This window comes from Somniosus microcephalus, chromosome 12 (genome assembly GCF_052327205.1).
Source record: "Somniosus microcephalus isolate GS21.2 chromosome 12, FLI_Smic_1.0, whole genome shotgun sequence".
Lineage (NCBI taxonomy): Eukaryota > Metazoa > Chordata > Chondrichthyes > Squaliformes > Somniosidae > Somniosus > Somniosus microcephalus.
The window spans coordinates 54,602,671-54,627,479 of NC_140998.1; the positions used below are offsets into that span (position 1 = coordinate 54,602,671).

At 41.4% G+C, this 24,809-nt stretch overlaps 1 protein-coding gene and 1 long non-coding RNA gene across 2 annotated transcripts in view; one reads left to right on the forward strand and one right to left on the reverse strand.

The window, feature by feature from the left end:
* The first annotated feature begins 241 nt into the window (after window positions 1-241).
* The window catches only part of LOC147109199 (potassium channel subfamily K member 10-like), a 52,816-nt gene continuing 28,248 nt past the window's right edge, over window positions 242-24,809 (forward strand). Inside the window, exons 1-5 of the mRNA XM_086002898.1 lie at window positions 242-1,036; window positions 2,990-3,312; window positions 5,506-5,623; window positions 15,462-15,622; window positions 24,162-24,348. Of these exons, the coding sequence (XP_085859024.1) occupies window positions 952-1,036; window positions 2,990-3,312; window positions 5,506-5,623; window positions 15,462-15,622; window positions 24,162-24,348 (874 nt within the window). The 5' untranslated portion in view covers window positions 242-951. The remainder of the gene's footprint in view (window positions 1,037-2,989; window positions 3,313-5,505; window positions 5,624-15,461; window positions 15,623-24,161; window positions 24,349-24,809) is intronic.
* On the reverse strand, window positions 2,241-14,823 carry LOC147109200 (uncharacterized). The gene is made up of 2 exons (XR_015080191.1): window positions 14,707-14,823; window positions 2,241-3,211 (listed from the first exon to the last, which is right to left on the reverse strand). It is a non-coding gene; the product is annotated as an uncharacterized LOC147109200 (long non-coding RNA).

A 24,809-nucleotide genomic window follows, 5' to 3' on the forward strand; every position in this document is an offset into this window, starting at 1 on the left:
CTATCCGTCTTCCTTACTCCTTTTATTTACTTGCGCGATTGCCACGCCTGACCATAGATGCATGGGATGTTAGTCAGCACAATGTATACATACTAAACAAATGTTACAGTGTTTACTCGTATTATAGATCCAATTGATAAAAGCAGGGCCGTACAATATTCAGACCGTGTTTATGGAATAAAAACTTTAAAAGTATATTCAGACATGTACTGCACACGATGCGACGCGCATAAAGTTGCACGTAGCCTGCAATATTGCAAACTGCGTGTTTGCGGTAATGTCACTTGGTAAATGGTGGAATGTTACACACAACGGGCTCTTAGGAGACAAACGCATACATGGACTACCGACCCAAACTGATGTGCGTGCACACATTCTACAATTAGATACGAGCACCTACATACACATTTTACACCTGTTACGGGAGCAATAGTGTGCACAGTCGGTTCGGTGAGAGAATGCCTTCCAAAGCCGCCTTTCCTCTCTTTGTGTGGGAAATGTTTGATGAGGTGGCTGTCGCCTGCCGCAGGACACTGCCATGTGTCGACAAACCCAGCGTGCCTCCGACTCACAACTCCACCTAACAGCACGACACAGCCACACACAGCCTCCATCTCCAGCCCAAAACAGTGAGTCCGACCACTCCAGCCACTCCGGAAGCAAGATCTGCTATTTTCTCCATAGATATAATCGACTTTTTTAAAAAAAATTGACATATGAAACGCAGACGCATGCAATTCGTCCTGCAGTGTGAGATCATTGATGCACGAATCGTTTCTGGCGTTGCTGAGCTTCAGTCCGATTTATGATTTTTGCATTATTTTATTTTTTTAAATCTCATTTTCTTTATTTTATCGACCTGCTTGGACTAAAACACGTAAAATGTTGACTTCAAAGGATGGCCTTTCATCTTAAGTGCGCGCATTCCGAGTAACTGATTGCAATTTGCGGATGCAAGAAAAGGAAAGGTTTTGGCGATCTAAGATGAAATTTCCAATAGAATCGTCAAGAAAACACACTAGTTGTGACCCGCCAGGTTTGTAACCGTAATGCAGTAAGAATTTATGTGTGTGTTGTGTGTGTGTGTGTGTGCTATTGGGATTTTTGTTCCGTCAATTGAACGGTATCTGCCCATGGCTTTGATATTCTTAGCATATCATTTAAGGTATATTATGTATGTATAATAAACAAATCGATGGACAATTACGCGAGCAACTGTTGCCCTTAAATAGCTAAGCGTTCTCTTCGTTTCACCGATATTTACTGGAGAGAATTCGTTTTAATGGGATTTCGACTCCAGGTCCTCGCAATAACCATTTTGTACCGATTCATCATCATTCTATATATGCTGCATTGAGCAGTTACATCGTGGGATCGAACCGCACGGCTCGGAATAGAGGGGTTACTTTTATTCATTCCAAAATGCATACTGGGAATATCGTTTATTGTGCTCGCTTTCTTTTTATTTCATTGCCCTTATTTTTTGAATCGATCGTTGAGCTCGCCCGTGCAGCTGTGGTCTAGTGTGTGTGTGTTTTGCATTATTGCACGGATCGGATCAGCACACAGCGAGCAAAAACCCGCAGTCTGGTGCGGGGAGCCAGGAACAAAAGCGAGCCTGGGCAAATTACTGCTAAATGGATTTCTTCCTAGACTACTGTATCTCATTGACATATCAACATGGAAAACGAATCTGTATATACCTCTTCAGCTATTGCCCGTTTTCCCATTCGCTATCCCTCTGTTGCTGCCTTGTCATATTCCCGGTGAGATGCTGTGTCTAAGACAACACCTCATCGCAGCACCCACAACACACACTGCACAACAATTTCAAAACATTGATTTGATTCAGCAGTGATACTTCCCCGGTTGAAAACTCAAGTCCTTACACCGCGGAATGTGAAGGAGGGCAGTATTAACCCATAAACTGCTTTATATTGCTGGTAAACAGCGGATGACATCATTCCAAACAGCTTGCAATTTCTCGTAACAGAGACCCAAACTTTTTTTTGCGAATTTCCCGACGGCTTTGGAAACTATGCAAATATCCAAACCGATTCTTGGATTAAGCAACTCCCAGGGTTGGGTGATCCGCCGTTATCAATGCTTGACATCAGAGTACATTAGTTCGCCACAATAAAAGCGGCGAGTGCAGTGTTGCCTAGGAGTTTATCGCTCCGTTGAATGCAGAATAAATTGCATGCAAATCGACCGTTTCTGGTAACCGTACACAAGATGTCTGTTTCTGCTAATGCTTTTAATGATTCTAAGCCAGTGTTACTGGCTCGAGTCACCCTCGCACAATGATATCAGTGGTCATTAGAACAACGCCTGATAAGCCTTATACATTGAAAATGGATTTGAACCTGGGCGAAACAGACGCATGCTACCAGTTAATGCACATTTGACATAGTTAGTTGCAGTTCGCATATTTTAATTAACATTATTATAGCTGAGAAGATATAAGTGTGGGTCGGGGAGAATAAACGATTGAATTCTACAGCATGGAGGCTATGAATTCTTATGAATATAGTTTGGCGGTTCCATAGACCCTACACGCCCAACACCGGGGGTCTACGCGTGTAGCCTGACACAACGACAAGTAACTTATTCTATGAGAAACGGCGCACAATGATATCATCGTCACCAGGAAATGCTACTAACATGCGCCTATTTAAAACTATGAAAATACTACTCCGGCAATAGGTACACGTTTGCATGACTCGACTGCACAGAACAAACGTGTAGAGGCTGAGTTACACACAGTTGAAACAGGGGGCGTTCCACTAATCTGCACACCCCCAGGAAACATTCTGGTCACAAGGTCAGATTCGGAAGGAAAATATATGAAGTTAGTATGTATCCTAAATTGATATCAGCTTGACACTTAAAGCAGCAGCTACCCTTTCTTTGTGCACAGAAGTATAATAAGTTTTTTCTCTCTCTCCATCCTGGGATCAGAGTTATACTTCATTATTTCTTGTTTCAGTGGCTGTTCAATCCACTGTGCAAGCCTGTGACCCCAAGAGCAACGGGCACTACCCCGTGTCCAGGCTGTCCATATCCTCCAGAACCACGGTGGTCGCCAGCATGGACAGTGGCCCCCACACGTCGCCCACCGTCATGAAGTGGAAGACGGTGCTGGCCATCTTCGTGGTGGTTGTGGTTTACCTGGTGATCGGAGGCGCAGTCTTCAGAGTTCTGGAAAAACCTTTCGAAAGCAAACAGAAGAATAAGATCACGGCAGAGAAATTCAATTTTCTTCGGAATCACCCCTGCGTGAACCCCGGAGAACTTGACGCGCTTATTGAGGTAAGGAAATGGATGCACATCTGAATGTGTGCCCAGGTTCAACTATTTGCATCTCGTGCACGAACGTGGTTTGATGAGTGTATAGTGTCGATCAGCTGAACTCTCCACACCAAAGAGAGAGTTCATTTTACTTTTAAAATAGAACGTTTGTTGGGTTTCGGTAAAGGGACGCGGTTGGTTTGAGAGGGAGGGGAAGGTATTGTTTAGACTTCATGCTCAGCCCTTGTTGACAGGCCAATTAAAGTTGCTTTTTATTACCCACAAGATCACCTTGATCCACAACTAACCGCCAACAGGAGTGTCAGATTGTAGCTGTTACATTAAATATCTTTATTTTCTTACTTAAACAGCTTAGTCTTCTTAAAGGTTGGTTAATCGTAAAGAAGTACAGGATTTTCGCACGGTCGAAAAGTAATATCTGAACAAAGTCCCGGGTGAAAGTAACAACCCGCGTACACTTGGTTCTGCATTTCAAGGAGGCCGTGGCTCTTCAAACACTGTACACTCATTTCACTTTTGATTTCGACGTTAATTCGGTGCACCACCGTAACGTGCGCAGATGGTTCACTAATCTAGTTTTCAATCAGTACATAGACAATGGCATCACCTGTACAGTGTATTTGGAATTGACATAGGTTCATTCATTTAGCCAGTGGCTACCAGTCAGATACGAAGAATACAGGAAACAAAACAATGAACAAATATGATAAACCATGTCAGTTAACTATAATTATTTTAAAAAAGAGCAAACAGCTGATCATAATATATATTCAATTTAAACCTAGACTAATACTCACCTGTGCATTATCTGTTACACTGAATAGAAAGAAAAGACTTGCAGTTATATCGCCCTTTCACGACCTCAGAATGTTCCAAAGTGCTTTACAGCCAATTAAGTTTTTTGACGTGTAGTCACTGTTGTAATGTAGGAAACACCGCAGCCAATTTGTACACTGCAAGCTCCCACAGACTGCAATGAGATAGTGACCAGATAGGTCGTCGACCTAGGTTAACTCTGTTTCTCTCTCCACAGATGCTGCCTGACCTGCTGAGTATTTCCAGCACTTTCTGTTTTTATTTCAGATTTCCAGCATCTGCAGTATTTTGCTTTTGTATTAATGACCAGATAAGCTGTTTTATTTAGTGATGTTGGTTGAGGTGTTATTATTGGCCAGGAACAAATATTGGCAGAACTCCCTAGCTGTGCCATGGGATCTTTTACATGGGGCGGTGGGGGTGATTAAAAAAAAACTTTATGAAATTGTCAAATATTGGGAATTTAGAGAATGGCAATCCTTAAAGAATAGGTCGTTAAATAAAAAAGAAAGTTTTACCATAATTAGTTCCAAAAAACTTGGTAACTGATAGATACAAAGGAAGCTATTGTAAAATGTGTAACAATTTTTGAGGGATGTTTTTCTATAACTCTTGTTACAATTGATATTGCCAGTTGAACAAATATCAAGATATAAATTATCTGATGAAAGGTCATCGACCTGAAACGTTAACTCTACCTTCTCTTCTACACGGATGTTGCTTGACCTGCTGAGTGTTTCCAGAATTTTCTGTTATATATATATATATAAAATTAATGATGTTTAAGCAGTTTAGCATGATCTTAAATATTCAAACCAGAGGTGTCCAAACTCTTTTTTTGAGCGGGCCACTTAGCTGCGTACCATGAAACCCAATAGTTCACATAAGAACATAAGAAATAGGAGCAGGAGTCGGCCATTTGGCCCCTCGAGCCTGCTCCGCCATTCAATGAGATCATGGCTGATCTGATCTTGGGCTCAGCTCCATTACCCTGCCTGCTCCCCAGTATAAACAATTACAGTATAAAACACTAAATTGAAGGAATATAAATAAAAGCACTACTTCACAATCTCAGTCAAGAGTTAAAAATGCATAACAATACTTCCCTCCAAGCTACGCTAGAAACTAACTTTAAATTTAGCAGTACCGTTTGAGTTTGCTGCTCTGTTTCTGGATTAGCCAGCTAGAGAGTGAGAAGCTAGGGCTTTGTGGGCCAGATAGTTAGGGCTAATGGGCTGTATTTGGCTTACATACTGTATTTTGGACACCTCTGTAAAGATATAGATTTATGCTCTCACAAGCATATATTTCTATTGCTTTATTGTGGATAATTTGTTTTAAAGTACAATTTATTTATGTACAATCATTTCTTTCCAGCATGCAATTGAGGCTCTTGGTGCAGGAGTGAATCCTGTAGGTAACTCAGCTAACAATACAAGTCACTGGGAGCTTGGCAGTGCCTTTTTCTTTGCTGGGACTGTGATAACCACCATAGGTAATTTTTTTTAAAAACTTTGTTACCAATATTAATAGTATAAGTGAAAAAAGTTTCAGTGCAGGAAGTGGATGTAAAGCAGCCCAGAGTCCCTGTGTGATGTTCTGTCCCCTTTATCTTTTACTTTCTTTTACAATTCCCTTCTCCTCACACATAAACTAGATACCTGCCTTAACAGTGCCGTAACTAAAAATGGAAATTTGGGTGGGCCCCAACTTATGGTGGACGGGCACCAACTTATGGTGGACGGGCACCAACTTATGGTGGACGGGCAATGGCCAAAGGTCTGCTGATCGCTCTCATAGCGTGCATTCGCTTTATTTCATATTTTGAATAGTATCTAATAAATGCACAACAGGAGTAGGTGTGACTCAAAATGAAAACAAGTTTTTAAAAAAAGATAAAAAATGATCATCTAGTTAAAGCGTTGGGTCAAAAATTCTGAATCAAAATTGAAACATGTTTACAAACCACAAATTGTGCTGAATGCATCAGCACTGAAAACACTCTGCCGTAAACTGACTCCATGCATATACACACACACGCACACACAAAACTTCTCTATGACACTATTTTCTCCTCCTCCTTCCCATTCATCCTTTCTAAAAATCTGTTTCCATTCTTGAATTTGCTACCAATTTGGGGTGAACATACGTTACAATAATAATAGCAACCATACCCCTTTTCTGCACCCATCTTTCACAATGGTTACATTGTTCATTTTAGTGGTTCCCCTTGAGCCCAGCTAGCTGAACAGTCTCTTGGAGTGACTCTGTCCTCCACATCACCCTCTCCTGACGACGACTTCCAATATGATAGCCAAAAGCAATCCGTCCCTGAATGAGACTCGTTTGTTTGATGAATCTGGAGCACCTCATTATAAAGGATAAAAAGTGTTGTGTGAATCTGAAGGGACTGTAAAGAAAGACACAACTTGCATTTATATAGCGCCTTTAACGACATCAGGTCATCCCAAAGTGCTTTACAGCCAATGAAGTACTTTTGAAGTATAGTAACTATTGTAATGTAGGAAACGCGGCAGCCAATTTGCACACAGCAAGCTCCCACAAACAGCAGTGTGATAATGACCAGATAATCTGGTTTAGATGTTGGCTGAGGGATGAAAGGGACTGTCTGACAGGATTATAATAAGAAGTCACTGCTTTATTTACTCCTGATCGGGTGTGCAAAAATTAAAAAAATACACAAAATAAAAATGTCACCTTGTAAAAAAAAAAAAATAATCGCACACAGGTCTTAAACCCAGCATCATTCCCCATCTCCTCTTCATCAAGATAAATACAGTACTCGTCAAAAAGCAAGCGGTCGTGCAGATTGCAATGAGACACCAGCAATAATAATGACAGTTACTGCCGGTCCCTGCTGGCGCAATTGTGATGTGAATGGTGCAAAGTTATTGAGGTTATTTAGTAGTAGTTATGATGATGGTGGAGAATGATATAGACTAGACCACAATCAAAAACTCCTCCTGCCTTGCTCCCTCTCCTCACTGACCCCCCCCACAAAAAAAGTGTCAGCCATGGCTCAGTGGGTAGCACTCACGCCTTTGAATCAGACGGTTGTGGGTTCAAGTCCTACTCCGGAGACTTGAGCACAAAAATCTCGGCTGACACTCCAGTGCAGTGCTGAGGGAGACTGTGCTGTCGGAGGTGCCATCTTTTGGATGAGACGTTAAACCGAGGCCCCATCTGCTCACTCAGGTGGACATAAACGATCCCATGTCAGTATTTCAAAGAAGTGTAGGGAAGTCCTGGCCAATATTTATCCCGCAATCAACATTACAAAAAAAATTATCTGGTCATTATCGCATTGCTGTTTGTGGGAGCTTGCTGTGCACAAATTAGCTACCGCATTTCCTACATTACAACAACGACTACACTTCAAAAAAAGTATTTCACTGGCTGTAAAGTGCTTTGGGTCATCCTGAGGTCATGAGGGGCACTATATAAATGCAAGTCTTTCTTTTCACGTACATCACCCACCTGAGGTCTCCTCCTTTCAAAACAAACAAAAAGAAACAAACACATAGCGGGCACTGGCTGAGGGTGACCTGCACCAGCAGCTCATTACCTGCACATCAGATCCCATCAGCCAGACATCTCCAGCTTCATCCCCTCCTTCTCTTCTTCCCTTACCTTCACACTCAGTGCACCGCTGGCTGGCTCACCAACAAATCCACATCACACTCACTAGCTGTCTGCGGGCGTGGCTCAGCCTTGGCTGGGTGTGCATTTTGTTTTTTTTGTTGATTATTTTTGTTGTTATTTTAATTGTTTCACATAGAAACTCAGGCTGCTTCTGCTCTTGTTGACTTGGACCCAAAAACTCCTGACATCACTAACGATGTGACTCATGGCTCATCTGTTACTGGAGTTTTTTTCTCCTTTTTCATCTCACACTGCAACCCTGGGAGGAAATCTTGCAAGATCGTCAGTGCAGTTCATTCCCCTATATGCCCCCCTCTTCACACACGCTCCTTTTTTGGTTGGCTGAAGGGAATTGGGATGTTGGCGACACCAATGCGTTGAGAATCGCTGGACTTCGCTGCATTCGCAGCATTTACACAGGCTTAGATTTGGGTGGGCCATGTCTAGACCCCTGCACCTTACTGTAATATCCTTCAATTAAGGGAGAACAGACTTTGGGAAAAGTCCTTTCGAGAATAAGTACTACACTCTGTAACTTTTTCCCTAAACCCCTCCATCTTTCTACCTCTTTCGTGTAAAACCTCCTCAAAACCCATTTCTGACCATGCTTTCGCTCATCTTTTATTGCTTGGTGTCTGTTTCTTTTCTGTAAAGCTTCTTGGGACGCTCACTACATTAAAGGCACTATATAAATACAAGTTGTTGTATATGTCGGGGGAAAACTACAGTAGCCTGGTGTGCAACACTCCCAAGGAGACATGACATTACAGGTCAGATAGAGGTTTTGGTTTGTGATCAGCTTATGTGAGTGACTCAGTTGGTATTGTAAAAGAGAATGCATTTACGATCTGAATTGGCAACCTAACTTTCAATCTTTTAAAGGCCCAATGTGAACCATAAGGTGCTGCAGTACATGACCAAACATGTAGAACATATTTTTCATGACATTATATAGAGATGCAGTTTGAATTTAATGTGTATCAAATAAAGGTTCCATGTTTCACTGTAGCTTTTACTAAATGATGATAGTAAGGATGGAAGAAATGAGTGAGCATGCTCTTTGTTTTTATTTTCTTAGTCAATAAGTAAATCATTAGGTGTTGAATTCTGGAATCATTATCTAAAATCATTTTATAAGAAAAATGCATCTGACAGAAATTATATGGAACAATCTATAGAGAGATGGAATGTGGTATGTTCTACACATTTGTAGCATGATTGGTATCCAGAAATTAGAAGTATGCTGTTCCCCTAGCGAAGCATTCATGAACTGATCTCATCACCAATATCAACTGGTTACAATAAGGGCCTCTAAATGACCAGAAATGTCAGTTTCTTTCAACAGTGTGGTGTAGCAGTATACTGTACTATTGTATTAAGGAGTTCTGAAATCCCATACCTGGTACGTAGGCAAGAGGAATGCACTTAATTTTGAAAATACTTTCTTCAAAGCACTAATCAAAAGAGAAGTACATTCCCAGTGGGGAGCTGTGCTTTTACCAGAAAGCTGTCAGCATCTGAAAAAAGAGGTTAACAATTTGGGTGAAGCCCCTTCATCAGTATTGGTTCTGATGAAGATTTTACACTTAAAATGTTGAACTATCTTTTCTCTTTTTTAAATGCTGATGGGCCTGCTGTGTATTTCAGCATTTTGTGTTTTTATTTCCTCAAAGTTTCATTATCCTCCAGGAAGGTAGAATGTTCCAAGCTTTGGATTTCTCATGACCACTGCAAATAATATTCTTTGATTAGTGACAGAGAGCATTTGTAATATGGCCAGACAAAAGCAAACCCCCTCTCCGAGGTACATTATTGTATTGTCTCAAAGGATTATACCTAACAGCTCAACTGATGACTGATAGAATGGATGTACCTTTAGCATAGAATGCAGTTAGTGATGGGGAGGTCTGGAGTTCAAAGCCACAACTGTCCAGTATGGAAGCTAGCTATGCAACTCTTTCCATTTTTTTCCACTTTTCTTTCTTCCACATATATTAAGTTCTAAAATTCCCTACCGTAGCATTTTGCTTTCTGGTCTTTGCTCTTGGTTATTATTTTTTTTCACTTATGGGATCTGGGCGTCGCTGGCAAAGCCAGCATTTATTGCCCATCCCTAGTTGCCCTTGAGAAGGTGGTGGTGAGCCGCCTTCTTGAACCGCTGCAGTCTGTGTGTTGAAGGTACTCCCACAGTGCTGTTAGATAGGGAGTTCCAGGATTTTGACCCAGCGACGATGAAGGAACGGCGATATACTTCTAAGTCAGGATGGTGTGTGACTTGGAGGGGAACTTGGAGGTGGTGGTGTTCCCATGCGCCTGCTGCCCTTGTCCTTCTAGGTGGAAGAGATCGCGAGTTTGGGAGGTGCTGCCGAAGAAGCCTTGGCGAGTTGCTGCAGTGCATCTTGTAGATGGTATACACTGCAGCCATGGTACGCTGATGGTGGAGGGAGTGAATGCTTAAGAGTTGAAAATCCTTCAATATAAATTTTCCCTCAGTTACACCTTTTCCCCCTTTACAACATAATTATTGTTTAGAAACATTTTTTAGAAGTCCATTAGGTCTAACAAGCCTTCTCCTAATCAATCCCATTAATTTGCCTTCTCACCACAGGGGTAATTCCATGATCCAGCACTCCCAGAGAACAGCCGCATTCACGAGGGCCATGGGTCAGAGATAGGGCTACAATATTCTCCAATCCTAATTCCCTGTAAGCACAGCTCCCCATTGGGATTGCAAAATTTCAGGATTTCTCTTTATCCCTTCTCTATCTAACTGTCTCTTGAACCCATTTTATGTTGCTTGCTTAAGTGCTCTTCTTGGTAACTCATTCCACAATTCCACTACCCTTTGGGTGAAAATGTTTCACTCAACTTTCCTTCTTACTCCTAACTTCCTAATTTTTTAACGTGGCTCCTGGTATTTGAATGCTTCATCACAGCCACTAATTTCCCTGGAACGAATTTGTCAATGCTCATCATAATGCTGGAAAGTTCAATTGGTTCATTTCTTCTCTTCTCCCACCAAAGTAAAAAAGCCCACCTTCCTTAAAGATATCTCATACCTTAGAATTCTAATATCCAGAAACGTGCTTGTCTCTGCACCGGCCCAAGGTCAATAATATAGTTCTATGATTAGGTGACCAAAACTACACATAGTATTTCAGATGGGGTCTGACTAATGCATTGTACAGTGACAATACATTTGCTTTGCTTTCTATCCCTGTGCTAATGCAATGGAATATCTTTCTAACATAGTTTTGAAATTATCTCTCTGCACTTTCTTGATTTCTGCATATTTCTTTGCATCATGTTTGTATGTTTAATTGAAAACGTGGTTGCTGGCATACCAATCCCTCCAAAATATATGCCAGATTGATTTTATGATATATAACCATGTTGTGTAGCATCTACATTTGGTGCACCATGCACAACTAGTGCAGTGAGCATGTTCTTAAAGTTAAATGTGATTAATTACCTTTTAAGGTATTGGACTGGTTACTTAAATAAAAGCAAATATTTAAGCAGGGAATTCCATCATCAAGCCGCTTATTAAAAATTAAGTAGTTGCAAAGAATTACGGATAATAGTAACTTGCTTTTTCGCATGTCAATTTCCACTGATATTTGGATGTCACCAACATTCTTTTTTGAAATAAACATATTCATTAAATTAACAGAATGAAACACAGTATGTTAGGTTAGTCAAAATAATTCTAACAATCTGACTTTTGATGGCGAGATTCCCCAATGAAAGTATATTTCAGTGAATGTTCCCAAAAGTAATTTACTTCAGAAAGGTAACACTTGCCTATCCTATTTTATTTTTCAGTCTCAATGGATGTCGCAAATGTCAGGGTGATTCCACATTAACTCATGCTAGTGTGCTTTCTGCAGCACTATCGCATTTGAACGTCTTGGTGTGGTGTTATTTTTGAGCACCACACTGGACACATGTATTGACTAATGACCTAAATTGACCCATCATGAAAGAAAACACAAGCAAATAAGTGTTATATTTTAGGGTACAGTTATTCTGTAGTTAACAATTTCAAACACCTTTAAAGAGCAAATATCACTTTTAAGAACTAATTATAATTATATGAATATTGCTGTTTGAACAATGATGACATGAACTAGGGAAATTGATTAATAAAAGTTACTGAACCTAAGATTGTGAAGGAGCAGAACTAATACACAGTTGTATATGAGGTTCCTTGAGTTAATGACTGGATAGATACTGGTGTTAATTCAGCTCCCTCACTGTTAGGCTCAGTAATTCTTAAGGTCAATTTCTGAAAGCTTTTCATCAATGCTCACTGTTCAAACAAGTATTTTGAAAAAAGGCAGTTTACTAATGTGCTGGCAAGTGATACGTATGGGTCAATTTTAAGCTATAAGTAAATCTTTTAATAGATCCGATGATTACTGTCACAGGAAATGACTGGAGAACAGCTGTGGCTGATGAAAAGTGCCCTCCAATCTAAAAGGATGTGGTAATGGCAAGACCAGCCTAAAGCTGACTTTATCTTTACTGCTGATATTACTCTACTGGAAAACAAAAAGTGAAACACAGGGTAGTAGGTTTTCTGCCTGTGAGATAGACCAATCCCTTTTGTTGAGCCTTAGGGATCAAGAATGAATCATAGAATGCTACAATACAGGAACAGGTCATTCATTCCATCAAATCTGTGCTAGTGCTTTTCTCCACACGTCCCAACTAGTCTAATTCCACTTTCCTGTTCACACCCCATATCCTTTGGCATTGTTCATTTTCAAGCAACTAGCTACTTTCCTTTTAAAATAATTTGGAATTCTCTTCAATCCATTGTTGAGGTGCTTTGTTTCAAATAATGGGTTGAAGAGAATTCTAACCATACTTTCGAGGTAGCTCCTTACCAACAGAGAAATGGGAAAATCTGGAACTTACTTCCACCATTACCATGGGCTAAAAATTTTCAAAAAGGGCGCCAATAAATTAATACTCTTGGTTACCACTAATTCAATTATCATTTGTATGATTAGAGATCAACATCTTTATTTCCCTGAAATAGCAGCAGTGTCAGTGTGACCACATTGGTATATAAACTACTAAACCAATTTTAAAAGTTGCAGGGGGGAAAATATATTATTTTCACACAAAACAATCGCAAATTATCAACCATTACATACTTATACTGTATAAGAGAAGTACTCACCTGTTGCTACTCACAGATTGAATTAACTTTTCCCAATTAAAGAAAGGAAGTCTTACATTTATATAGTGCCTTTCACAACCTCAGGATGTCCCAAAGCGCTTTACAGCCAATGAAGTACTTTGAAGTGGAATCACTGTTGTTATGTAGGAAACAAGGCAGCCCATTTGCGCACAGCAAGCTCTCACAATCAGCAATGTGATAATGACCAGATAATCTGTTTTTGTGATTGAGGGATAAATATTGGCCAGGGCACCGGGGATAACTCCCCTGCTCTTCTTCGAAATAGTGCCATGGGATCTTTTACGTTCACCTGAGAGAGCAGGCAGGGCCTCGGTTTAATGTCTCATCCAAAAGATGGCACCTCCGACAGTGCAGCACTCCCTCAGTACTGCACTGGAGTGTCAGCCTAGATTTTTGTGCAAAGTCTCTGGAGTGGGACGTGAACCCACAACCTTCTGACTCCGAGGCAAGAGTGATACCAACTGAGCCATGGCTGACACATAAAATTCCAATGGAATCATCTACAGCTTTATATAAACTTACGATAGAACATCGGCGATACAATATTTAATTTAACAACCTTCAGTTTATGCACAACTGAAATTTGTTTATTAACAAAAGAAAGAACTAGCTTGCATTTATATAGTTCCTTACATGACCGCAGGACATCCCAATGGAATACATTTGACGCGTAGTCACTGTTGTGATGTAGGGAAATCTATTACAATGTGCTAAAGGTTAAATAAATGATGGCCACTAAAGTTTTAAAATATAAGCCTCATAGGTTTTCGGAAATGAGGAACAGGAGTAGGCCATCAGCCCCTCGAGCCCGTTTTATGCTACAAAGGAAAATCAATTCTATAATTAAGCAAATTTTCATTTACAAATGAAAGTAGATGATTGTTCATCAACAATCTACTATAATCGTAGATCCCTTATTCTAAGCTTCATGTAGCTGCGTCTTGCTAATTAGCTAAACATAGTTACTTTGGGCATGTAGATTAGGTCCAATTAGCAGAATATATTAATATGTAATCTATAATGACAGCACATTTACAACCTTCATGTATAATATACAAAGTATATGCACAATTAATAACATGAAGAGGTTAATGCTGGAACCACTCATTTCTCATGCTTATCTTTTCCCTAATATGCAGGCAAAGTAAAAACTAAAGACCAAAAATAGATTTATTGACACTATGGGGGGAATTTTAACCCCAAAAAACAAGTGGGTTGGGGTCGGGTGGGAGGATAATGTATTAAAAATGTGAATCCCGACCTCAACCCGCCTACTTCCAACCTGCCCACTTCCGTGTTTAATGGAGCAGGAGGGGGGGTGGGCAGCCAACCCGCTCCCAGGAGGCGTGTTGGCACTTTAAATATTAAATTGAGACTGGAAGCCTCTGAATTAGCCTGCTGTGTAGGTTTAACTGTGGCTGGCCGGGGATCCCGGGCCTCAGGATTCCCGGAAGCTGTAGGGAGGCGAGGACAGCCTCGAGGAGCAATCCTTTTAGCTCCCCCACCATCAGCCTCCACCCCCCCCCCCCCCCCCAACCCATACAAATCACATCCCTGGGATCGGACCCCCCCCCCCCCCCCCAGGGTTGGGGATCAGACCCCCCAGTGATCAGACACCCCGGGATCAGACCCTCCCCCCTGGGTCAGGGATTGACCCCCTCCGGACACAGACCCCCTGCCCCGGACTTGGGGCTCACACCTACCTATGGTTGCGGCCTCCTGTCCAGCGTTCCCTGCCCAACTGGAAGCCAGCTTGTCAATCAGGCTGACTTCCGGGTGAGGAACCTGCCAGTGACATCACACGCATGCTGTGAAGTCAAAACACCACAGCGTGTGGGGAAAGCTGGACTTCGGGTTTCCTGCACTCTACCGGGCCCCCCTGCTCCAGGCGAGTCAAAAACTTACAATTCTGGCCTATATTTGAATCCATCACCTCTGAACTGTTTCTTCTGGGACATCACTTATTTTATCAGTTGAACATTTCTGACGGGTACACAGAACATTCAGATTTCAAAATAAGGTATCAATGCTTCAGAACCTAAATAGAGAAACTGAATACTGATTTTTGGGTTGCTATGGCCTCTAAGCAGATCTCTAGTTGTATGTTCTCAGATGAAATATTAGTATATGCATTTCTTGCACTGCTGGAGGGCACTGAACTAACCTACCATTAGGGCCGAACTAACTACATAATCGCTGAAAAATATATATTTTTTGTTTCCCAATGTAAGGAATAAGAGACCTGGGAATAAAAGATAGAGCAGTAGTTTAATTGTGCAGGTTGATAGTTCCCTGGTTTGACCCCAATTGCCACTTCTACGCTATATCTTTCATGTCTATCTCTAGAACTGTTTGATGATCTAGTGTATTAATTCCTGACAACTATCTGTTAAGTAGCAGCAGACAAGCCTGTCTTTACTATTATATCCCAAAAATGTGTTCTTATTTATTTTAATAGGTTATGGGAATATTGCACCCAGTACTGAAGGAGGGAAAATATTCTGCATCTTATATGCATTGTTTGGAATTCCTCTCTTCGGCTTTCTGTTAGCAGGGATTGGGGATCAATTGGGCACAATCTTTGGTAAAAGCATTGCAAGAGTGGAGAAAGTATTCAGAGTAAGTTGACAGATATTCATTATTTTAATATATTATTTTATGCATCATGAACTTTATGGACTATAAGCTGTTCATTCTCAGAAGGTTTTGATATACTGAACAATTTAACAAAGTATAAATTGAATATTTATACTTGTATGTATATGTATTTAACAATGATTACATCATTATAGATTCAAATGTTCACACATTTTACTCCATTAATGTAACACAGTTCCCCCTTCACCAAAATAAATAATAATTCACACTTCCTTTGGTGCATTATGAGAGAATGATCCATGAATGAACAGACAGCAAAATAAGTAGGGCAATCACAGTAGAAACTTAACCAAAGCATTGTTTTTTAATGTAGCAAAGTACAGGAAACTTTCGTTTAACCGGAGGTTAAATGTCCAGAAAGCTCTATCTACCGGCAAAATTCAGGAGCCGTTTCCTATAAGTTTTTTTACTTCTCGTTGCTTTTTTTTTTCCAGTCGTGGCTCCCAAGCGTCTAGCTGAAGCTGTTGCTTAGCTACAGAGATGCTTTTAAGCTGCGGCCGACTGTTTTGAAACAGGGTTTGTTGTTTCATACGGAGCTGAGAAGCTCCGTATGTTTTAACATTAGCGCTGGTTTATACGGCAGTTTTGATGGGACGGCACCAACTCGGTCCCGTCGGTGCCGGATACCAGAAAGTTTCCTGTAACTAGATACAATAGAATAAATAATACTATATCAAACTGCACAGGATCTACAGGTCAGTGTCATAGAGTCATAGAGTCATAGAGTTTTACAGCACAGAAAGAGGCCCTTCGGCCCATCGTGTCTGCGCCGCCCTTCCATCCCTGTCCAGTCTAATCCCATTTTCCAGCATTTGGTCCATAGCCTTGTATGCAATGGCATTTCAAGTGCTCATCCAAATGCTTCTTGAATGTTGTGAGGGTTCCTGCCTCTACCACCCTTTCAGGCAGTGCGTTCCACATTCCAACCACCCTCTGGGTGAAAAAGTTCCTCCTCAAATCCCCTCTAAATCTCCTGCCCCTTACCCTGAATCTATGCCCCCTTGTTATTGACCCCCCTACTGAGGGGAAAAGTTCCTCTTTATCTACCCTATCTATGCCCTTCATCATTTTGTACACCTCAATCAGGTCCCCCCTCAGCCTTCTTTGCTCCAAGGAAAACAACCCCAGCCTGTCCAGCCTCTCTTCATAACTGAGGCGCTCCATCCCAGGTAACATCCTGGTGAATCTTCTCTGCACCCTCTCCAAAGCAATCACATCCTTCCTATAGTGAGGCGACCAGAACTGCACACAGTACTCCAGCTGTGGCCTCACCAGCGTTTTGTACAGCTCCATCATAACCTCCCTGCTCTTATATTCTATGCCTCGGCTAATGAAGGCAAGTATCCCATATGCCTTTTTAACCACCTTATCTACCTGTTCCGCTGCCTTCAGGGATCTATGTACATGTACACCAAGGTCCCTCTGACCCTCTGTACTTCCTAGCGTCCTACCACTCATTGTGTATTCCCTTGCCTTATTTGTCCGTCCAAAATGCATCACCTCGCACTTTTCAGGGTTAAATTCCATTTGCCACTTTTCCGCCCATCTGACCAACCCGTTTATATCGTCCTGTAGCCTGAGGCTTTCCTCCTCACAATTTACCACCCCACCAATTTTCGTGTCATCTGCGAACTTACTGATCATACCTTTTACATTCTCATCCAAATCATTTATGTAGATCACAAACAACAAGGGACCCAGCACCGATCCCTGAGGTACCCCACTGGACACAGGCTTCCAGTCACAAAAGCAACCTTCGACCATCACCCTCTGCCTCCTGCCACTCAGCCAGTTTAGGATCCAACGCGCCAAGGCACCCTGGATCCCATGGGCTCTTACCTTCTTGACCAGTCTCCTATGCGGGACCTTGTCAAAAGCTTTACTGAAGTCCATGTAAACCACATCCACAGCATTTCCCTCATCCACCCCCCTAGTCACCCCCTCGAAAAATTCAATCAGATTTGTCAGACATGATTTACCCTTGACAAAGCCATGCTGACTATCCCCGATTAATCCTTGCCTCTCCAAGTGGAGACTAATTTTGTCCCTCAGAATTTTTTCCAATAATTTCCCTACCACAGATGTTAGACTCACTGGCCTGTAATTCCCTGGTTTATCCCTGCTACCCTTCTTGAATAATGGTACTACGTTAGCTGTTCTCCAGTCCTCTGGTACATCCCCTGTGGCCAGAGAGGTTCTGAAAATTTGTGTCAGAGCCCCTGCAATCTCCTCCTTTGCCTCCCACAGCAGCCTGGGATACATCTCGTCTGGGCCTGGTGTTATTATATATTTTTTAATTCATTTTTGGGATGTGGGTGTCACAGGCAAGGCCAGTATTTATTGCCCCTGAGAAGGCAGTGGTGAGCCTTCTTCTTGAACCGCTGCATAGTTGTCTTGATACAACTGAGTGTCTTGTTAGGGCAGTTTAGAGTCAACCACATTGGTGTTAAACTGGAGTCACATATAAACCAGACCGAGTAAGGATGGCATGTTTCCTTCCCTAAAGGACATTAGTGAATCAGTTGGGTTTTTACGATAATCCTACAGCTTCATTGTCACTTTTACTGGTACCAGCTATTTATTTCTAGAATTTTAAAAAACTGAATTCAAGTTCCCAAATGGCCATTGTCGTGTTCTCTGGATTATTAGTCCAGGCTGCTGGATTATTAGTCCAGTAACATAGTCACTACACTACCGTACCTAATGTCATTCATAGAAACATAGAAGATAGGAGCAGGAGTAGGCCATTCGGCCCTTCGAGCCTGCTCCGCCATTCAATGAGATCATGGCTGATCATCCAAATTCAGTACCTTCTCCCCATATCCCTTGATCCCTTTAGCCTCAAGAAATATATCCAACACTTTCTTGAATATATTTAATGAACTGGCCTCCACCGCCCTCTGTGGCAGAGAATTCCACAGGTTCACCACTCTCTGGGTGAAGAAATTCCTCCTCATTTCAGTCCTAAATGGCTTACCCCTTATCCTTAGACTATGACCCCTGGTTCTGGACTCCCCGGCCATCAGAAACATCCTTTCTGCATCTAGTCTGTCCAGACCTGACAGAATTTTATAGGTTTCGATGAGATCCCCTCTCAATCTTCTAAACTCCAGTGAGTATAAGCCCAATTGACACAATCTCTCCTCGTACGTCATTCCTGCCATCCCAGGTATCAGCCTGGTGAATCTTCGCTGCACTCCCTCCATGGCAAGAACGTCCTTCCTCAGATAAGGTGACCAAAACTGCACACAATACTCAAGGTGCGGTCTCACCAAGGCCCTGTACAACTGCAGCAAGACATCCTTGTTCTTGTACTCGAACCCTCTTGCTACGAAGGCCAACATACCATTTGCCTTCTTAACCGCCTGCTGCACCTGCATGCTTACCTTCAGCGACTGGTGCACAAGAACACCCAGGTCTCTTTGCACTTCCCCTTCTCCCAATCTATTGCCATTCAAATAATAATCTGCCTTCCTGTTTTTGCCACCAAAGTGGATAACCTCACATTTATCCACATTATAGTGCATTTGCCATGTTTCTGCCCATTCACCCAACCTGTCCAAATCGTACCGGAGTTTCATGACATCCTCCTCACAGCATACCCTCCCACCCAGCTTTGTGTCATCTGCAAATTTGGAGATATTACATCCAATTCCCTCGTCCAGATCATTAATATATATTGTGAACAGCTGGGGTCCTAGGACCGATCCTTGCGGTACCCCACTAGTCACTGCCTGCCACTCGGAAAACGACCCGTTTATTCCAACTCTTTGCTTTCTGCCCGCCAACCAGTTCTCTATCCAAGTCAATACCTTGCCCCCAATCCCATGTGCCTTAATTTTGCATGCTAACCTTTTATGTGGGACCTTATCGAAATATACATACAAAGAACAGTGGAATTCCAGATACTGCAGTGGAATTCCAGATACTGCAGAGTGTTCCATAGATTGAGAAATATTAAGGTATCCTTAGAATTTAGAGGCAATTTTTCTATTGTGGAAAGACTTAATCAAAAATTTATGGTGTAATTCTTCAGCTACTGAAACCACCGAAAGAAAATCCACTGCAGCTTCCCTAATCACCTACAATGCTTCTTTCTACATATGGGAAAACAACATGCTGATTGTGTGGTAACTACTTAGTATACAGTTAAAGTAAAGCACCCTCCGAAATACCACACCCTTAACCAAGGACGTTTATCAGCCTCAAAAATCTATATTCTTGTTTCACATCAAGTTGACATTTTTAGACGGTAGGTGATTATTTTGATTTAAAGACCCCAAAATAGACAATAGAAAAATAACTTTATTTTACTCATGATGTGGAGATTCCGGTGTTGGACTGGAGTGGACAAATGTGAGAAGTCACACAACACCAGGTTATAGTCCAACAGCTTTATTTGAAATCACAAGCTTTCGGAGCGCTGCTCCTTCGTCAGGTGAAGTGTCAGGTTTATTTTGGCTTATGTGAAGTTTTTAGGGTTAGCACTGAAACTTGAACATTTAATATGTGGGATGTGAATTAAACCAGAAAATTGACTTAAAATCATTTATTTAATTACGTTACTATAGATGATATATAGCAGGAATTTATAGATTTTATGAAAGTAGCCATTTTGTTCAATTCATCAAACCTTTATGACAGATGCTATCAGCCAACATATAGTTCATAGAATGCGAACCTGAGGGGAGATGGAACTTTGGAAACAGCTAACAACAAAAATATTTGTACTTTGCTGTATCTTAATTTGAGTTACCGCTCACTTAATTCAGTTTTAAACAATGAGGAAATAAATGTTAGCAGTAACGGCTGTGCCAAAAGCAAATACATAAATCCACGTAACTTTTTCAAAGACTGCTCCACGAGATGGCATGGTGACATAGTGCGTGGGTGTGACAATACATTATTACCTGCAGTGGAAGGGCATGTGTTTTTACCTGCAATTCCCAGTGTGGTGTTGGGTGCAATATCAGTGGAGCTGAGGCCTTTCTTCACATGGAAGACTGGAAAATTGAAGGCGTTTCACCTTTGGTGACTGTTATGCCATCCTTGCGGATGGTTATAGAGCCACCTAATTAGCTGCCAGGTAGCAAAGCCTCCACCCCACTGTCTCAAAAAGAGAATGGTGTGTGACACCTTTAGACCTAAAGCGGGAGAAAACCACAATAAAACAAATCAAAAATAAAGGGAACCCTTTGCATTCATGTTTATTAGAAGAATGTTGCAATCTACCTTCTTTAAAGAAGTAGACTGTCTGGCAGCATATGAGTAATTCAGGAGACATTGGAGTCCCAATCCCCTACTTTATTTGGCTAAATGTGTACAATTATTTTACTTGTAATTGTTAAATACTGTCAAATTATTAAACAACATCCTAATTTTGGAGGAAACATTGAAAAATTTCAGACAACAAATTAATTGTATGTATAACTTTCCAGTTAAATGGATCTTCTGACCAGCTGAATTAGATTTGTCATATCATTATCAATGTCATTATCAATATGTCATTTACAGCTGTTCTCTGGTGTGTATCTGAATATGAAATGGTTGCAACAATTCCAATAAGTAGTGAAATTTCAGCCATAATTTGTTTGTTAATTATATTATTAATGTAAATATGTGGGTCATCAGACTAAATTTGCTGGATTACCAAGACCGTCAACTAAAATGGCTTAAAGAATACATTGAAAAGACCTTGCCCAAAGTTGTTTGTGTAGATTTTAAAGACAAAGCAGATTTGCACCTTTAAATCCTGGCTTGCTATTTCATGAAATATCTTACACCAGGCTCCCAGCAGCCGTTCAAAATGATCAGTTTCCATCCAAAGGATTCTGAGTTCAGAACCTAACATTCACTGAGATTCCAATTACTTTTTCTCAATGGGCACGCTTATCAGTTCCTGGCCTGACTGCTAGATGAAGCGCTGCATAACAATGCAACAGTGCATCTCAGTTAGAGCAAAATTAATCCTCCCACACCATGTCAGCTAGTTGTGGAAGTGTACTGAAGTTTATGATAAAGGATATCATGCCTTTGGGGGAATTATATTAGGAGACGTCAGATCTAAAGGGAATGCAGAGAGAGCTAGGGTCAAAGTTCCAATCAGTCCTGGGACAGTTCTGGGGGTGGTCTGGAAAATTGATTTTGGTCCAACCATTTCTAAAGGGTGGGGACCATGGGCAGATCTTTGACCTGCGCTCCACCCCATCCCCCCCAAAAAAATCAAGAGGGGATGTCTGGGGGAGTTCCTGGGTTGCCCTGGGAATTCTGCCATTTGTGCCCTTAAAAGGTCTTAGTGGCACTCATGCCAGTTGAAAGTTGGGTTGAGTCCAGCTGAGAACATAGGAAAGGTGCCAGACCATGACTGAAGTAAGATAATAAATCCTGGAGGGGATTGATTATTTTATGCTGCCAGAGCTATGGCTCCATTGGAGCCGAAGGTCTTTCAGTGCTGGTTTCTCTTTAGCCTGGGAACAGCCTTGGGTGCAACCTAATGGGGTGCGTGTGCGCCGCTCTGCCTTCTGGCATGCGGATTGGGAGTGGGTGCTCCTGATGTGCCCTTGCCTGTACCAGCCACCAGCTCTGAACAAACTAATGACCCCACCCCCACAATTTGGGGCAAGTTTGATGTCATTCAATATGGGTGGCCATGGGTCCACCACACTTGTGCTGGCAGACCAAGCCCATAAGAATTTTAGCAGCCCCACTCCCCCACACACAGTCTGAGCCAGCCAAGTGATCTGAATTGGGTCAATTTAGTCAGATTTGCCCTACATCCCATATGTTTTTTTAATTTATAGTTCTTTCCTTATGCCACATCTGACTGAGATGGCAGTTAATCAACAAGTATTGCTCTTGAGTACAGTACTAGGAGGTGTGCAAGAATGCCCTGGTTTGTCTTGCCTTTTGATTTTTCCTCCAGCCTGTATGAAAATATCTTGATTTTGCTCTACACCTTACGCTGATAGCATGGCTAAGGATAGAAATTCACCATATGGTCAATTGGAAAGGAGAACCCAAATCCTACCATTTTATGGCATAGTGCTTTGAAGTGCCAACATGCTGTGCTACCATCCTATCCTTCAATGCAGAATTTCAGATCAATTTGGACTTCAGATGGCTCTTGTACCCATTTCAGGTAAATGTAGTAATAGGCGCTGTGAGTGGTAACAATTGAAACTACACCAAAGGATTATATTATTTCAAAATCCAAATGCAAGCTTTGCCTTCATGAATCCAAAAATCAAAGTATGAACTTCAAGTTCAGTTTTGGATTTGGATTTCCTCAAACTGTGCAGTGGTTCTTGGACCTCAGAGATGTGTGCCCAGAATTTCCACAGGTGTTCTCCACTGAGAGATCAGCAGAACTCCCAGAGAAATGGCATAAACAGCTGAAAACAGCCATTTAATGCAGTTTCTCCAGGGTTTCCACTGATCTCCTGCTGAAATTTCATCAAGAAATCAAGAGAATCTTGTGGAAATTCTCTTCTGTAGTCTTGAATCCAATCCAGAAACTGGTCACCTCTCTCTGATGGCTATTTGGCATATATTTTGTTCAATTGCTGACTATCACATGTTTAGAGAACTTAAGAATCTATTTCTTTTTCTTTAAATGTTATGCTAAATTTTGTGTTTATAAAGTGAGGGATATTAGTGCTGGCAACGAGGCCCAACAACATTTCTTGTTGCACCATTTCCTAGACCCGTCATTTGTGATCTCTCACTGGCCAATTTACTGTCAAAGTAGGGGAAGTCTTATGACCTGGGCATGTGCTCATTGGTGTAAAATCAACCAAGTTCATTTCACGTAAGACCCTTACACCTAACAGACAGAGGTCACTATAGGCGCCTTTACTTTATAAAAGTCCAGCCGATGACAAGTCCCCAGTCCTCTCACTGCTGGCTGTACTTGGAAATATGAAAGAGTGACTTCCTTTGTTCTAGCAGAAGTTGTGGTCCATGCTTCCGCAGGTCTCGTGAACTGTCACCACATTTGGCGACGCCACTTCTGGGCGGAGTACAGTTGCAGGCGGAAAAGTAAATGAGTGCAACAATGGGAGGCCAGTACAGTGCTGCTCTTCTATAACTGGCACGGCAATGTAAAAGTCCAGTTTCCTCTGACCAGTGTTTTAACAGATATCCCAGAAGTTAAAGGGCAGTGTGATAACTACTGCACCACTGCCCCCCACCCTCACAGAGAGGAGACTTTCATTGCAGTTGAACCCATGTCTCAGAGGTAAAGGGCACTGCACCACCTGTCCCCTATTTGTGCATTTCTCCTAAAATCTATACTCAGAGGCTTCACGTGTCATTGAGGGTAAAGTAGGAAAAATGTTCTATTTCCCAACAACATTATCTGTGACCTTAATAAAGACCTTTCATTTACAATTATTTCTATCAAACAAAGCAATTTGCCATTTCAATATCCAGTATTTACATTCAATCAATTTCGGTCATCAGTTATAGATATAAACCTTAATTGCTTGTCTCTTCTTTTCAGAAAAAGCAAGTGAGCCAAACTAAAATTCGAGTCATCTCCACAATCCTTTTCATTCTAGCGGGCTGCCTTGTTTTTGTGACTATCCCGGCAATTATTTTTAAGCACATCGAAGGTTGGACAACTCTGGACTCCATCTATTTTGTTGTTATCACCTTAACAACTGTAGGATTTGGTGACTACGTAGCAGGTAAACAGTGTACTGGCCTAAGATCATTTCAGGTACAAATTTATGGCTTTAATAAAATATCTCTATATTAGTTTGTTTATATTTTTTCTTGCATTTTTCAGCAACCAATCTTATATTTATTGCAATTTATTATTAGTTCCAATCCACTTAGTATGACTAGAATAAGGGATCAGGATCTTAGTTTGTTGCTGCTACAGTTTGTCTAACTAGGGATGAATGTAAATCTGAGTCAAAAACCTGAGCTATCCCTGATATTGTTTGCACAGTTGGGAAGCATATGATTGGGAAATAATGACATTCTGGGTTGATCCTTGGCAGGCAGAGCATTGCACTAGTTGCTGTTTAAGTGACCATAGGCAATTTAAACAGCCTGTAAGCAGCATAAATCAGCTCTGCTATAGCAATGTCTGATTATTTTACATTACAGAAAGATGTTAACTATTTGCAGTGAAAATAAAAAT